Here is an 18,858-nt window from a genome sequence, read left to right on the forward strand (position 1 = left end):
CCCGTAATTTCTGTACGAAGAGATCAACAGTAAACCTTCATAAACTTCAAGAGCGTACATTACTGGATTCATCCCACCATCGCTCCCAGCGTTACAACTTACTATGGCAGAATCATTATTACTTTTTCTAGAGTCGATATTCTGCTGGTTTCGATGACTGTCTTGGTTATAGTGGAGATCGTGGTCTTTGGGCATTTTAACCACGCAATTTGTCAACGCAGAAGGGGCCGCTAAACATAAAATTGTTTGTTACAAACGCATTAATTTTAATAACTTTATATTGCAATTATAAATATATCATTTGATAACTAGAAATTGTTGAAAAATCCTTACACGCTCGGACTAGGTAATAAATACAAGGCATCAATTGACGTCCGACCGAGTTGGTTGCTTGACAGCTGACTGTATTGAGTACTTGCGACTCTCCGTTTGACGATCCTTTCAAATGATTGCTTACCATCGTATTCGCCCTGTCCATCATGTAAATGTCCTGTGCTGAATCATGTGAAATGCTTACTTTTAAGACTAGCTGGCCATAAGCTATCATTGTCATTGCAGTGTCATTTTTGGTCGTATCGGATAAAGCGGTCGTCACGTAACTGTCTGCCATTGATGCGCTAGCTCCTGTGTTTTGATTGTTAGGGTAATGATGGTGATGCTGATGTATACTAGCAGTACCGATTGCGGAACCAGCAGAGACGGCACCAGGCCATACGAGCCAGTCAAACTGCACTTGATCATCAGGGTCGGCTCTTACTCGACAAGTTACATGCACGTTTGTTTCACCAATACCTTCAACACCTACCAACTTTGGGCGTCTACTATCGTTTTCGTCAGCACATGTCGGAGCATCTGAAAAATTAAGCGAATATCTAAAATAGGATAAATTTCTTAAGTAAGCTATATTGTAACTATTGAAACAAGTATTACATAAAATAAAGTTTTTAATAAGAAAAAAATGAATGCATAATAATTGTTTCAAAGGGCTAGATAAACCAACAAGTTTCTTATAAATACATAAATTGTGAGGTATGTTCAAAATATAACTTTAACTTTAGGAAGTATATTTAAAAATGCTAAACCAAAAACTGATCAAATACCGTTGAAAAATAATATCAAAGTTATAATAAAACTGTCATGAAATAAAATATATTTTATCCTGTTATGCAGAAAATATTTATTATTTCACTTAATTTTAATGTTATGTTTTTATTTTCTATTGAGTTTGTCATATTCATTTCGTGAACAAACATATAGGATAATTATTTTAATTTTAGCAACTCCTTTTATAATATATTGTATAAGAACATTTTCTATGGTATTTTTTTAACTTTATATATTGCTTGGTTCATTGATTATTAAGTTTGTTTTTTAATGCAACCCTTATAACTTATAAGGGATTAAGAATACCAAAAAGAATTTTCTTAACATAATTATTGTTACAAGAAATATCGAGTTGCAAATATGATTAGAATACTTTTGTATATACTCCTGTATAAGGTAATGCAAAATACTCGAGGAACTCTCGTTAAATGATCTTTACAATATTTTTTCAAATAGAGTAACAGGTTATGTTATATTTTACTTACATCGAACACGTAACTGCACTGGACGCGACCGTCCAATTCCTAGCTCGTTGCTACATTGACAAGTATACTTTCCCGAATGACGACGATTGACATTTCTAATAACTAAAGTTCCCGTACTCAGAAGTACATTTGTGATATCTGAACTACCACTGTTACTACTACTATTTTGCAGTATCGGTTGTCCCTAAAAGAAAAATCATAAATAACACCGTGATCAAAAAAAAACTTTAGTACTAAAATGCTTCTTAATAGACTTACATCATGATACCATTCTATTTTATTGCGATTTCGTTTTACACCTCTACCACCACCATCGTTCATGGATACAGCACATTCAAAATATACATCATCTCCAGTTTTGATCCTACGGGGATCAAAAGTACGACCCAAACTGAGCTTAACAATTGGAGGATCTATAAAATGTAAATTTATAAAAAAATTTTTTATTTATTTGAATAATAAAAATAATATTGACATGATGCATTCCAATTTGATAGGCATGTGAGTATTAGGGAAAAAATATTCAACTTCTACAATATTAAAATATTTAATATACAGGGTGATTATTTTATCATAACCCACTCAATTACTTACAGAATAATAATAATTTAAACATTTTTTTTATTACTATCTTTAGTTACACATTATTCTTGAATTATTAACTATATAATACTTTTTAAGTTCATCCCTTATGTCTGGTAAGCGTGTCAACTTTGTTTTTTTAAATGGTAACACGTATTTTTAATTTAATAAAATGTTTGAGTTTTTAATTCAATTGTAAATGGCATTTAAATTTTTAATGAAACTTAATTTGTTTATTAGATATAAACATTTAAAGTTTCAAATTTTTTAGTTAATATATAGGTATAATACACAAGGGATTACAAATACAGGTAGCTAATTGATTTTTTATGACATCGATATTAGCAGGTACACAGCATTGTTATTATCAATGGTAGTAAGGCATATTGTTATGAGTTTATAAATACACTAACTGAAAATACAGAAAGTATATCTTTGATAGTCATAATTGATAATAAAAAATCCGTGACTGCGATAGCAATATCATAAAAAACCAATTAGCTAAGATCTAATTTGCCCTATTTAGAATTTGATTCCCTAACTTTTTCGTGCCTTGTATAAATAAATACTTATTTTTTATGTTCCTTAAAATTAACTATCATAACACACTGAAAGAAAAAAACAATTACCTAAAAAATTTTTTTTATTCAATTTAACCTGATGATCAAATTAAGGATTCCATTAAAAAATAAAAGTTCATGATAGATTAAGGAATGCATGATTGAACATTTAATATTTTAATGGTATAGCTCAACAAAAAAATTATTATTGTTTCAAAAAAATTAATGATTAGATCATACATTTTCAAAAATATTTCGTAAGGTGTAGTTAAAGAATCACCATATACAGGGTAGCCCACCACTCACTGACAACTTAAATAACTTTTGATCCAGTTAATATTTTTAGCTGATTTTTTTTTAAATATTAGTTAGACGTTAGGTCTATAGCTATATCTCAATAATTAATTTTTTTACATTTTATTAAAAATATTAATTATTTTAAAATTTTAAATAAAAAGTAAAAAATAATCTAAGATAGCTATTTTGTAGAGTAGAATTTAAGAAAAAATTTAGTAAAAAAATATCTTATTAATATTCAGTAGTAAATATTCTGTAGCGTTTTGAAGTTTGTGAAATTTTGAATTTTCATGTACTATTTTACGGTATTAAACATTGAAATACGTATTGAGAAAAGGACAGAAGAAAACGCTATCTTTTCATGATTACTGTGTATACATATGATGATAGTGTGTATACATTACAAACTTGGCATAAATACCATGATAAGAAATTAGATAAGGCAATTATTACTTATCACTCTCATTCAAAAGTATATTGAAAAGATACGATCTTTTGGCGTATTGTTGAAAGAAATCGGTCCAGTGAAAAAAAAAACAAATCATAGTAAAATTAATACCTTCTCAGCTTCGCATCGAAGCTAAATATATGAATTTGTACCATTAAGTTATAATTAATAAAATATTTAAACTATTATTATTAATAACAATATTTTTATCAGACGGAATGAAAAAAATAATTTATTTAATTACCTGAAGTACATTATAACATGATCTGGTAATTTACTTAGGTTTTATGAATAAATGGAAGGGATAAAAATTACAGTAAAAAAAACAATGAAACTTAATAACACTTTGTAAGCGTGTAAATATTAACTTAATATTTAATATTATGTTAACGTATTATTCAAAAACTGATATTTACATAGGACATTCATTAGCACCGCATCGCTTTTTATAATGTTGTCGTTGGTAGTATTAACATCGGGATTCCATGCTCGACATCGTAAATACCGTCCGTCATCACTCGGCATAGGCCTCAACCTTATAGTGCTACTGTCTCCAGATTGCTGTCAAGGAAAAAAAAACTTTAATAAAAACTATAAGTCCGTGGAAAATACGTGCAGGATAAAAATAAAAAACTAATTTTAATAAGCATAAAAAAAACGATGTTTTCTAAACTTCAAAACAAACTTACTTTTATTATTGTCAATCTTGTAGCAGACTGAGAAGCAGCCTCGTCAACAGTTACAATTTGAGTACTGTTTCCATCTATTGTCCACTGAATATTAGCCTTGGGACTTGCTCCTTCTGATTGGCATTCGGCCGTATACCATTTACCGGCTACTAAATTATATTGCACCAACCCTTTTTTGTCAATTTCTTGATTATCATTAGGCATTGTTTCTACTGGTGCAGACGATTCCACTGATAGTATTTTTAATACGCGTACCCTTTGTACGTTCACTAAAATTAATAATTCATCTTTCATTATTAGTGTGTAATTAAAAATTACACCATAATATGGTATGATTATTTAAAAAATCATTATATTATGATAATTTTGTAATTTAAAGAGCAATATACTAAATTATATATTTACTCAAAGATGCGTTATTTAATTATTATATGTAAAATTTAACAACACTACTCATAATTTTGCGAAAATTTGATTGTCATATTTAATATTAGTGTTTTGTTTAAAAATGTTATAGCGTCTAACTTACATATCCTTTCAATGAAAATTGACAATTGTTCATGATGGAATATAAGCTTATCCATTAATTTTAAATCGTTATTATTTAAAAATAGATACATTTAATTTTTTTTGTTAACATTTTAATATGATGTATACATTTATAATAAGTTTTCTTGTAAATATGTATACACAATTCTCATATATGAATGCATACTTCATATAATTTTTATTTTAGTAAAAGTATTATTCACTATATAGATACTGTAAAAATAATTTTTAAATTTTAACTTAAGTATTTTCTTTAAATACATTTCATGAAGATTTTATGCCATACATCATGTTTAAGAGATATAGAGGTAAAGTAATACTATATATAATATATTAATCTTAAAGTTAAATGAAATTCCGTTGCTTTCAAAATTTCTCTTGATATACTAAAAAAAATAGTTTTCAACAATTTTGTTTACATTGTAATACTTAAAGTTTTTGCCTGTGAATAAGTCAAGATTTATGTATTTTAATTATGTATTTATTATATAGTTCCGACAATGTTAAGTATGTTTTACGAATCATAATAATGTCATGTTTATCATGCATTCATCTATAATATTAATAAGGCTGTTCATGAGAAAATTTACAATTCAATATAATGTAATAATTGACTATCCAAGTTGTTCATCGTGTATAATTTGTATAAATATACTTTATATGCTTAAGACATCAACTTTCTTACTTGAATTTTAAAACAGGTATATTCAATAGATTTTATTTCATCATAAATAGAAAAACATTATTTTTTTAAATAATTTAATTGGCAAAAGATTTCTAAAATATGTTTAAGTCACAGTATTGGAAGGGAAAGAACAATGCTTAACTATATATTTTTCAATGCTCAATTTATAACATTTAAAGATCATAAAACTTACAATATATATTTATGCTGACGGCCCTTCGTAATGTTGATTCTAAAACATGTTCGGTTCCTGCACTACACATATATGAGCTATTTGCGTGATTTCTGTTCAATTGTTTGATAGTCAATTTTTTAACAGTCATTAATGATCCATCAGAATCGAAGGTTTCATCACTTACAGAATTAACAATCTCATTAAAAATAAATTTCTTACTATCCACAATAGAATACCATTGAACGTGAGGTCTTGGTTTTCCTGTAGTTGGCAAAAATCGCACAATTAATTAAAAAATGAAACTATTCACTTAGTAAGTTATCGATTTTTCAAAGCTTTTAACGATTTTCATTTAATACTACTATGCACATTAGAGTATTAAGCCATAATTTAAGTTCATGTAGTATTATAATAATGTATACTACAAAATGACCAAAGTAATTTTAATTGATGTCGTATAATACCAACTTATTAATTATATTCAACATATGAGGAACAATCTATTAGTTCATGACATGTAATAACATTTCCATTCGTATAAAAATGTAATTTACAATAAATAATCTCGTGTTCAAATATGTCATGAATGCCTTTTTTCATACAAATAATTCCGCTAATTTATCATAGAATATAACAGTAAAATCATTATTAATTGGCTGCACTCAAAATGATATTAATTTTAGCATAAAATAATTTTACACGATTATTATTACTTTAAATTTTAATTATTCATTTTGAATTTAAAAAATTGGAAATAATTTATACTACTTCAGAACTCTAAAAAAGATTTTAAATATTTTTTTATGTATTTAACACTTATTTCATTTTATAGTGATTTTAATTGATAATAATTATATAATTATAATTTATAGTGATTATAATAATTTATTAGGTTATCGTACAGCAGTCAACAACAAAAAAAATAGTTTTGTAACAAATTATCATTATGTATAATGAAATATATTATACGTTGTATATAATAAAAACATAAAAAATTTTTTTCATTTTTTTAGCGCTTTGCATTGACAAAAATTTCAGTAAATTTTTTTACTGTGAAGTTACATTAATCACAAAATAACTATGAGAAATTTTCAGCTGACATAATTTACTTTCTTGGATATAAAATCTAATTAACAAGACTTGTTACTTATACTTATTACTATCTTTTGTTCTATAAAAAGTTTTTTAATTGAATAAATCTGATGTATATTTGTGAACCACTAACTATAATCATAATTAGATTAATAAGTTTATCAAATACCGAATTTTGTACCATAACTATGGCTAACATTAATACTGTGAAACACATGTACATAAGTAGTGAAAATTTCACTGTATAATTATAACCATTTTAAAGCTCAGCATTAATATAGACTTATGTCTCACGGGTAGTAGAAATATTTACAAGTTATAAGGGAAAACAAACAACAAGCAAGCTGAATTTAAAGTTCTCGACTGCCGCTCATAATTACCATTCAACGTCATCATAATTACTTATTAAAAGTCCCTGCTATTTGGATAGTATTCTCGCTCTAATTACTGTAAGCATACATTACACACCAATTATTATATTATCGTACCTTGACACATTAATTACACAACACCCATTTTGCTGTCTACAATATTTATGTGAAATCTGAATTTTGACACTATTCCAAAACTAGTTTCAGATTTTTTTTACACACTTTTAGTTTTTAAATTATTACAAATTAGTAATTAAGAAATAATTAAACAATTAAACCATTATGATAAGTAGAAAAATAATATTATTGTTTTTTTATTTTCTATGATATTTAACAAAAGTTGTGCAAAATTTAGGCCTTATCCATCAATTTTAACTGTCAATTTATAAACCTGAACATTGAAATCAATTTCAGAAAAAGAAAACTATAAAATTTTCCTTTGTTACTATTTGTAGGTTAATTTCATAACTATAAAATTAATATAAATAAATAAATAATTTTGTAGGGATTTAAATGTATAATTTTTTTTTTGTTTTTACATAACCAACAACCAGGACGACTGCATAGTAATAAAAAATAAACGGAAATCTTAAAAGTGTTGAAAAAATAAAATTTTATTTTCATAAGAATATAGTTTTTTTTTTTATGTCTATTACTACTATTTCTCAGTTTTCACCAGACCCATTTCTTTCAATGATAAGTCAAAACATAACAAATTATATTTAGTTAAAGACATTGCTCTTTAAAATTGAAAAAAATCCCTCTTTCTCTTTAAATGGGAAAATATTCTCCAAAAAAATGACGATTTTTAAAAACTTTGAATTTTTGAATGGTCAGATTTTCAAAAAATATATATATATTTTTTGAAAATCTGACCATTAACCTGCCCACAGGAGAGACTTTATTATAGCACAAAAATTTAACTTTTTCAACATAAGTTTTAATTGTGTACCGGAAATACTCAGAACCTCAAACATATGTTAAAATAAAGCTTACGTTGTGTACTATAAGTTAAAAATTTTTCCCCACATCTTATCTTGAATGTACAAATGGCAGTAGTTAAAAAACATGCTATTTTAGTGGTAAAATTTTTGATTTTATATTTTAATTGCTATAACCTTTTGAAAAATGTATGTATCAATTTTTTTTAAAAACGTTTTATACATCTTTACTTTTCTACAAATAACAAAAAATGTTATATAGAAATGAGAAATCATCATTTTTTGTATTATTATAATTTTTTTTCTATTAATTTTAGGTCAAATGTTATATTTCTATAGAAGGGTGGGGGTAAGTACCCTATTAAACCCGCTTTTATAAAATCGATTTCAGTGTTAACGTTAAATATTTTTCAGTTTTTAATGACAGTCCTATAAGTATGTTAAATTGATAAATTGCGATAACAAAAAACAGAGTGATTTTTTTACTATTTACTCGTTAACCATTCTTATCTACTTTATTTCACTTAAAATAATAATCATGTTAAGAAAATTTTATATAGTATTTTTTATTTTAATATATCTTAAATTATAATAATTGTTTAAATTCATTATTTATAACTTATAAGAGTGTTGACATAATTTTTTTAAATGGCGACATACATATTTGACTAGTTTATAAAATAAAAAATTATGTAATTTGACCAGTCAATGACAATTTTTGAACATTATTTCGGAAGTTATAATTATTTTAAATATAGAATGGAGGTGATGTGTTGGTTATATTATTTTTATCATTACGCATTATTCTTCCACGATTTTCCTCTAATTTATATTTAAAAATCTTAATAACTTCTGAAATTATGGTCTAAGGTAGTTATCAACTAGTGATATTCTGAATTATATCATTTTTTATATTATTAGCTAGTCATATATGTATATTACCATTTAAAAACAAAGTTGATATGGATATAACGTGTTAAGAATAAATTAAAAAAAAACTTAATTGTTAATAAACTAAGAAATATATAAAATTCAAAAATATCATTAAGAATTTTCTTCATATAATTATTATTAAAAAAAAAACCGAGTGGCTTATATTAATAGAATCACTTTGTATTCAACAAATAAAACTTATTATAATTTCTCCGTAAAAAATACAAAGCCAGATTGTTAAATATCAATACTAAATGTGATTACTATAAGTATCTACAATATTCATGTATTATACTTATAAATCATAAAACTTATAATCAAGATATAAATAAGGGAATCGGTGTTCTTGTTGCTTTTGGAATAATCCAATAATTTCATTTAAAAATTAAACGCTACAGGTTTGTATGTAGTGATTTTAACTACTGTCAGATACTATCTACACTTGTCCCAAACTGTGGAGCGATCCTGATGTGCTGTGGTTTTTAGTACAGGTTTAGTGAGTTTGAAAAAAAACTTATCAGACTTAATAGTTCTGTTAAACAATTGTTGCTTAAAACAATGGTGTAATAACAGCAAAATACTATACTATATTCACCTAAATATTGTAGTTAGAAAAATTGAAAAACAATGTTTTCATTATTTTTTATCTCAATTGTATTGCATCTATAATGTTCGGTTTTCTAAAAATAAAATTTTACCTATTCTAGTTGTTCATAATATATTTACTGAATCATAAAATAAAATTAAATATAGTTGTTATTGATAAAATAGTAATCTGCCAAATAAGTAATTTAACAGTGAAATGTTACAAGTGTCATACTTCTGGAGCCATTTTGCGACTAACAAAATTTTTATACAAATAAATCGAATTCTATTCTACAACCATCTATATTTCTAGCGCTATTTTTATTGTATAATATTTGTTTTACCTCCTCGGACAATGCACGTCAATACCAAAGAACTACCTTCCGGAATAGGCCCTACTTCGTTCTGGTCATCATCAATTTCTGTTATATCTGCCTTTAGTGTGCCTGTATCATATGCTATCGACATTTTATCTGGAGGCACTGACAATTTCAAAAACATAATTACATGTACTTGAACAAATATTATAATGAAAAAAATTATTTAGGTTCTTTATTATTACCTATAACCCGTAATATTATTCTGTAGTTTCTTGTAGGAGCATCTTTAAAGTCTACCCTACATCTGTATGCTCCGCCATCCTGTTCTGTGATATTGACAACCCTAAGAGCAGCTCCGCCAATTTTATTGTAATTTACGCTTGTTTCTTTTTCCGAGTAAGATAGACTTATACCATTTTCTCGTTGCCATAAATCACTGCTGTTTGAAAACATGCCTCGCTCCAACAATCCACCAGCTCCATTAAAAACCACAAACAATGCTCTAGAGCCAAAACCTCCATTTTGTTCTTCCGAAGACCATTTTAGAGCACTAGCCAAAGGACGACCACGTATATCAAAACTAGTTACACAAAAAAAAAATATAGACATATAGTTAGAAACATATATTTTAAATATTATGACAATTAGCTCAGTAATCCAATTAAAAAGTTACAGATGATATGAAATAACACATTTTTGTTCTTATTACAAAATAAAAACAATAATTAAATTACATGATTCTAAGCCATTATAACGTCGCTTGGCGTACAAAATTCTTACGTGAAAAAAATATTTAAAAAAATTAAATTAAACATCTACTACTAGATAGAGTATTATTTTCTGAATCTGGGAGTATTAAATTTCTTAATTTTCATTTTTCGTATACAGGAGGTTTTTCACACAAAACGATGATGTATCGGTTATGCTCAAGTAAAATGCTTAGTCTATTATTAAACACACAATCATTTCTCCATCAGAACATTATATAATATTAATATAACACATATATTTATGAATTTTTAATTTAGCAAAGCAATATAACAACATTTATTGAGTGTTTATAAATAGTAATTCAAATTTTCAAAGTCATTTTTCCTCGTTTAGGAGGGGGGTATTAGCAAAAAATTCAATGTAGATTAGATTCATATAACTTTTTTGAAAATCGGTGATCCCATCACCGTAACCTCCTCTTGTAAGTCAACTAATACCTTTTTTTTACCTGTAAATTGGTTTTCCTCCAGAAGGTAACCTATTTGGCTTATTATTTCGATGATGGCGAATAGACTGTTGACGAGAATGATATTTAAACCATAAGACCATGTAAGCTCTGTCTTCACCTTTCTCACCAACACCATTGACGTTTTTCGGTGATGAAAGTAACGGGTTGTTATGGCTTCCACTACCACCACCAATGTCACATGGTAGCCAAGTTGCTGATCCTCGAACTGCCGTCACGACCACAGTACTCACTGTAATACAATGTTTTAATTGAATAAAATTACTATTAATACAATAAGAAAGTAAACACTACATTTTTAAATATTTAGTTTTATTTTAGGTTGATTAATTTTACATTTATAAAATATTTTTAAATCCACTATTGGCGCGCAAACAAGACTATAGAGTTGTAAAAAATAAAGAAAATTGATAGCGGTCTACTGTAGGTATATATAAATACATATATATATATATATATATATATAGGTATAAGAGCAATATTTTGTGCGTAAACGATTTAACCATTCCACCTTATCCTATATGAAACGCGGCAAAGAGTGGTAGTGTCGTGGTAAAGCTGTGGACTGCAACCAGTAGATGTGAAAGTCGACCGGAAAAATAGCCTATAGGATGGGCAATAAATAACATTGGTCGTAGGAGGGAAAGACTGTCGTATTTAAATTGGACATTACCATTGAAAAATAAAAAAATGTTACCGGGCGGTGGCGGCACAAAATAAATAGTACAAAACTATTTTACATACGGCTGTCGTGCGTGTCGCGGCAGTGACGATGGCGATAATAATACTCGAATGCTCTGATACGTATATATAACATTAAACTATACATAAAGGTGTTGTATTATGTATTTAAATGGCATACAATGTGTTTTTGAATTGACGTTGTCTCTCAGAGGCCATTACTTCTTGTGACAGACAGTCGTCACTCATCATATAAGTGAATACGTATACAGTATAACAAAATATTTTCAATTTCTTACATTATGATACGTTCAAGAATACAATGTAATTTATATCATTTAATCAAAAGCTAAACTTTGTAACATTTGATAGAAAAAAAAATTCACTTGATTACTTTATGTTTATAAAAAAATGTTATTGAATAAGATATTATCGTGACATGCCGTACTATACTATAGACAAGCTACGCGTATTTATAATTATGAGATAAATGTATCAATTTATTTTAATTTAATTACATAATCGTGTGGCATAATAAAATTTAAAATGAATCAAGATGAATACATAACGACGAACAACTTAATACAGACAAAATATTTTGGTATAAAATAAAACAAAGAATTATGTCAGTAGTTTTTATAGCAAGAGTATTATTACTTCTGTAGAATTTTGTACAAAAATTGTTTCACGCATTGTCACACTAATAATGATTAAGAGTTGCTTGTCGGGGCTTATACATTAAATTAAAATGACATGCGTTTACTCGTATTATTAATTGTGAGGCTTCACATAAAGATTTTTAATACCATGTTACAATACTATATTGTGAAACTACAATATTGATATCGCACTCGAAATCTTACATTAATGTGGTTCAATGCCATACATTATAATGTATAGAATAATCGCTTGCCAAAATATCATTTAATTTCACAGAGGCCCAACTTTAAATTATTAGTGTGCTTGATTTGAATAATATGGCTTGTGTTCAATGGACATGAATATTGTGATACAATAATAAGTAGTAAGAATTAAATCTTACTTTTGAGAAGAAGACGCCGTACACAAACTAGCGAATTTTATCGTAAAAATATAATAAGCAAAAATAAAAAAGTATTTAAATTGTGTATAAATTGCCAATTATATTCATCTAAATAATTTTTGACGAGATGTACCACCATACTAAATTTAACCATGATGTTTAATATGTATTAATAATAATATGATGAATTAAACATAATACATTAAAAACAATCTTTCTTTTTTTTTATAATAATAATAATTATTATTATTATTATTAAATTACAACTATATAACAATAATAGCTGATGCCTTAAGCCAATAAAAAATTAATTAATTAATTTTTATTGAAGTTTTCACAAAACATTTTTTATCTTTTTATTCGGAAAACTTATCAATATGGTCTTAAAAACTATTGTTTGTTGTAATATCAATTGTATCTTTAATATGATTTTTACTACGTTTTTGTTAATCAACTAAATTTTATTTTTTTAGAATTATAAAAATTGTATATAACTTATATTTGTTGGGCGAGACCTTCTTACTTATCTTGAGTAAGCTTTGTACAAATGAACCGAATGGCTTTCCATAAATACAACACTGGTAAAAACTACACTCATCTATATTGTTTGTCTTCATACGTGCTAAAGGTATTATGACAAAAATAGGAAATTCATTGTATTTGGAAGATTTTATCTGTGTCACCAAAGAAAACTATTTCATGAAACTAACCAATAATGATAAATTTAGTAATAGGAAACATTAAGTATAAAAAAGTACGTAACATAAGATATTAAGATATAGTTAAGTTTAAACTCATAAAGTAAGAAAAACTTCAAATAAATACCATATAAAACATATGTTTTTCTTATTATAATAATGGAGTTTTAAAATACATCATGAAATTGAATCAAATCAAATAAAACTATTTGATTTGAACGGATAACTGTTCAGTTTTCATTTTATTCGTAGACATCTATTAAAACATATGAACAAAATTACCTTAGTATATGTTTAAAAAAATATTACAGAATTTATTCTTTTACTCTAAGTCATATAAAAATGAAAATTTAGTCGATTAATCAAATAAATTATTTTAAATATTAATTTAAAAATTGTGAAATTGGGTTTGTTAATTTTTACAGATATTTTTTTTTTTTATCATGTTTCATCTATTGTTATTTTGGCTTTTAATTTGATCCACAGATGTTTCTTAATGTTTCATTTTTTTCCATTTAATTGTTTACTATATATAAGAATTCGGCTGTGTCGATGTGTATAGTTAAGTGATATTCCTTACCGATTACAATTATTAAAGGAATAATAGAACCGTCAAAGAACTTATTATGTAATGTATAATTATAAGCCATAATAAAACAATAACGTGCACGAATAATGGCGTCGAAATGAAAAAGCAAAACTAAATCAAAATAAAATAATACTGCGATGGGAATTTAAAACGACTAAGTACGACTCCGACAATGGGTGTGGGGAAAATCAAGAAAAGGTAAAGTATTATAAACGATATTGTTGGAAAAGCTCACTCCGTCAGTTTGCGACATGCGATTATATCATGCAGTAATAACGACATCAATGAAATATACAGCGACGACTCTGCGTGTAATAATAACTTCATTTTGTATTTCATACGCATAATATGCTGGAAATTTTCCATTAAAGTTGTGAAGAATCCGATACGTGTATGATTTGTATTATTTCGTAATGCGCAAAACGCAGACCACTACCCTAAGTCATTCGGAATTTAAATTAAATTGATATTCATTTCTTTAATACTTCATCCGACTTAAAATATCTTAGCATACATTTTTACTATCTATTTCTATCTATCAGACTCTACAATATAATTTTTCGTTTATTTTGTCTGTTCATCATACAATGCTTAAATTATTCATCATTCAATATTTATACGCTTAAAGCTTGAATTTATTTCTAATGAGGTTGCTGTGTCATGGAATTTAAGCTAGCGACTTAAAAAAATCAGAGAAAATATATATTGAAAATAAAATATGGTAGGGACGGTAATGGCCGAGACGGTAACGCGACAGCGCTTTACGCGCATTGCCTCTGGTTCGAAACTCAGTCACGGGCGGCTTCATTTGCCTAGCAGAGATCAGTTTGGTAATTGGATTCGCCGTCTCCCTCTCCAGTGACAGACTAATCGTCCCGGAGTATCAATGGTTAAGAAAACCTCCCCTTTGTGGAAGGACGATATGGCTCTTAAAAGCAAAAAAAAAAACTATGGTAATGAAAACGTTTGATTGTACTGGAATTTTAATTGCACAAAATATTTAAAAAATAACTTATATACTAATATTTACTATAAAATTTCCTATTAATTAATATTTCTCGTGTACATATCAATAAATACATTAGTTATTTTAATTTAATCAAATAAACAGATAAAGCTGATGTTAAATTAAGACAGCCTGTGAATTATTAAATTTATTTACAACATTTTAAGTACGATTTATGCAATGTTTTTGACAAACTTTTTTGGAATTACGGGTTTAATTACCATTTAAATTTAATAAGATTACAAATTTAATTATCGTCGGTAAAACTTTTAATATTACATAATAGTTTAACTTAAATAGAATTACTAAATAAACGATTTGTCAGCCAACATATAGTAAGACAAATTCGCTGTCACAAATTACTTCCCCATTGAGTAACTAAACAAACTTTCTAACAAAACATCAAATGGAACAATACACCTAGAAACCACTGTAAAGAGATTTAGAACACATATGACTGACACATGAACACCTAATATGAAACAAAGAATCGTGTTCACATGTTACGCATTTAGCGTGAAACTCAATAGAATAAAACAGAAAACATGCATACCGAATAATTCCTCGAATAATGCGTTTTACTTGTTGAGTACTCCGGAAAGAAATTATTTAGCTTACAAAAAAAAAATAAATTTTTTCCACAAAGTACAACGCTATAATGCATATATATAATATAAAATGTTTTCTACTATCCAAGCAAAAGTTATTTTTATTATATTATTTACTATGTACTCATTTGAAATTCTCAGAATAATACTTGTACAACAATAGTCCAAAAATAAAAGAAATGTTACTTTGTCTACAAGAATAATAAAAATGAACATATAAATTGATTTTATCGTAGAAGTAATTATAAATGAATTATCAGTAAAGTATTGTTTTATTTAATAATTTTCAAAAAATAATAATTTTATAAAATATAAAATGAAAATTAATTTAGTTACACAGATAGTGGTAAAATAATTACGCCAGTAATTATAGTATAGCATAAATCAAGTGTTGTTTCGAATATACAATTTTATTATTTACGAAAAAAAATTTATTTTTTACTCATAAAAAATATTAATAACTATAAATATTTCTAGTGACGAAGACAGGATTTTTACGTGGGAGGAGGTCTAAGAAACTTTTCTTGTTTTATAATATATTTTTACTAGTGACAAAGTCATAGTATTTATAGTAATAATTTGCCAACGGGGAGGATATAGACCCATTAGGAGGAGCTCTTGGCTACGATACTGAAAACAATATCAATTTTTTTATTATATAAATGACAACTAATAAAAATTCAACATGCATAAGGTTTTTAATATCCAATTTAATGCATTTACTTTTAAAATTAAAGATAATCAATTATCTGTGTGTATTTTATTTTAAAGAATTATTTCAATGTATTTAATTACATTTAATTTTTGTAAGAAAAATTAATCTGTATATAAAAGATTCTCGGTAGTTGTTTTATACAAAAAAAAAGTACTTACAATTAGCATGAAATAAAATTAAAATAATTTACACAATTATAAAACACGAATATAATTGGATTATAATTAAGTAATGTATATTTATTTTATTTTTTATGCTTTTTAGAAAAGATTTGCTAGGTGCATCATACATTTTCAAAAATGTTATAGGGCTGTATTATGACTTCCATTTTCTATTTAGGAACGATATTAAATTAAGTAAAATTTTTATTTAGAAGATGAAGAGTTTGAAAAAGCACTTGAATTGCAAACTCAGTAAAAATAACTACCCAGTCACCCCCCGGAAGGTTTTGCTCGCGATATCGTTATTGAATTACAATCTTGAACATTTTTATGGCGCTTTTTAGTCGTATGATACCTACTGTTTATTTTCCATAAACAATTTGTTACAAAAATTATCCAAATATCATGACATGTGCGATTAAAAACCTTAAGTCGAAACACATTTGTGTTCATCTAATCAACTTTTTAACTTATTTTAACATAAAACTTATTGTATGAACTGTATTTCCCAACACTCTGCAAACATAGTCAAAAGAAATTTTCATTTGTGTGGGATCAAAGTAAGAACAAAAAAAAATTCTATAAAGTTCACGCTGCACGTGCAGAAGATAAGAAGAGATTCATATATTTTTAATATGTACAATATAGGTTTTAAGTACGCTTATCGTAAAACCTAAAACTCAAATATTACAATAATAAACATTCGGGTAAATTTCTTTTCATTTATTTTGATACATGTATGTATTATTTATTTTTATAGCGAACAATTTGTATTACGAAAAATGATAAATGTTTTTATATGAATTGTGCATATGGTATAATATACAACAGTATCAAGATACTTTTTACAAAATATTACAAATAATATATTAAATAAATAAGGGGGGCACGTATGCTTATTTAAAGGGGTAAATAAGCCACTACAAAAAATGACCATAAGTGAAAATCATAGTACACTTCGAAAACATAGCTAGGCTCATTAGATATGCAAAATAACAGCATTCTTGCGTTCAGAAAAATCATGGCCTATTTAAATATTAATATAAAAACTATACGGTAAATTAAGCAATAATTGTATAGGAATATACAATTTTTGGAAGATAGATATATCTTCCATTTTAAAAATCTTAAGAACTATGTGAAAAATATTTTTTTAATCCACAGAAACAAAAATGTTTACAAAGTAAGATATTCGTCGCATTAATCTAAGTTGTAAATTATATAAAACTAAATTCAAGTTTTCGTTTGATCAGCTTACTTATAAAATTTTTAAGTAATAATAAGAATTTTCTATGAAAACATTTTTGAAATGTGTCTCTAACTCTAATTAGATAATTTAATTATAAATTAATTTAATGTTCAAAATAAGTAATGTTTGGAGATTGAGAACATTTTACTTAAGAATTCTTCATAGGATTTTGGCCAGTATAAAATAATGAAAGTATTTCTGTAAATAATTATAGTAAAATTACGATGAAATATATTGTAAAAGCATAAATTATATAGTGACGACAAAAATATGACCACTATCAGTTATTATTATTTCACATATATAATTTTTTCAACATATATTAAATAAAATTAAAACTATATTAAAAATATTATTAATTTAAAAACTAAAAAATATGTCATGTCCGTATGTGTTTACCGTTGATAATGGTAACATTGTTTCCGAAATACGTATCCGCGACTTTTTAGTAATTTTTTGTGGATTTTGAGTTTAATATTTTTTATATAGTTTTAATTTTATTTAATTAATTAGTCACAAGTGATCAATTTTTATTATAAAACATATATTACTAGTAGTATTTTTAAAATTTGAATAAATTATTTGCTATGTTAACGGTAAACTACGAACTATGATCAGTTCTAGTAGGGTTAAATATTTCATACATAATTATTATGTCAAACTACATGGTGTATATTCAACATATGTTATATAGTTTATGATGTATATAAATTAAAATGTTTATGATATGATTTTAACTATATTGTTATTCATTTTAATTGTAATATAATACTAAAAAAAATCTATAAACGCTGATAAATAGTAAATTCTAAATAAAAATTAAATTTAATACCTTTTGTATAGAATTTTATATAAAAAAAAACCCAGCACAGGGGGGTCGCGGCACAGTGGTGACGTGGCATAGTTGGATCAAGTAAATGATATCTGACAGTGATTAAAATCACTATCAAAAATAAACGCTTCGATGCAAATCTTTAGATAGTGTTTAATTTTAAAAAAATTGGTGTTTTATTCCAAAAGCTACTTGATCTGCTGGTTCCTTATTAATATCTCGAT

General features: G+C 26.2%; 1 protein-coding gene across 3 annotated transcripts in view; it reads right to left on the minus strand.

Annotated features, from left to right (window-relative positions):
• Nucleotides 1–18,858, minus strand: part of LOC126897228 (uncharacterized) — a 50,091-nt gene that overhangs the window by 3,005 nt on the left and 28,228 nt on the right. For 2 of the 3 annotated variants that reach the window (XM_050670652.1, XM_050670653.1), the window contains exons 3-12: nt 11,036–11,285; nt 10,059–10,396; nt 9,841–9,978; nt 5,593–5,835; nt 4,166–4,434; nt 3,893–4,037; nt 1,848–2,002; nt 1,590–1,773; nt 334–852; nt 2–230 (exon numbers count right to left, since the gene is read on the minus strand). In XM_050670652.1, the coding sequence (XP_050526609.1) occupies nt 2–230; nt 334–852; nt 1,590–1,773; nt 1,848–2,002; nt 3,893–4,037; nt 4,166–4,434; nt 5,593–5,835; nt 9,841–9,978; nt 10,059–10,396; nt 11,036–11,285 (2,470 nt within the window). Of the gene's footprint in view, nt 1; nt 231–333; nt 853–1,589; nt 1,774–1,847; nt 2,003–3,892; nt 4,038–4,165; nt 4,435–5,592; nt 5,836–9,840; nt 9,979–10,058; nt 10,397–11,035; nt 11,286–11,347; nt 11,439–18,858 lie in introns of those variants that run through there. The other variant, XM_050670655.1, reaches the window with a different exon arrangement.

This window comes from Daktulosphaira vitifoliae, unplaced genomic scaffold (assembly GCF_025091365.1).
Source record: "Daktulosphaira vitifoliae isolate Bord-2020 unplaced genomic scaffold, ASM2509136v1 Scaffold_2, whole genome shotgun sequence".
NCBI lineage: Eukaryota > Metazoa > Arthropoda > Insecta > Hemiptera > Phylloxeridae > Daktulosphaira > Daktulosphaira vitifoliae.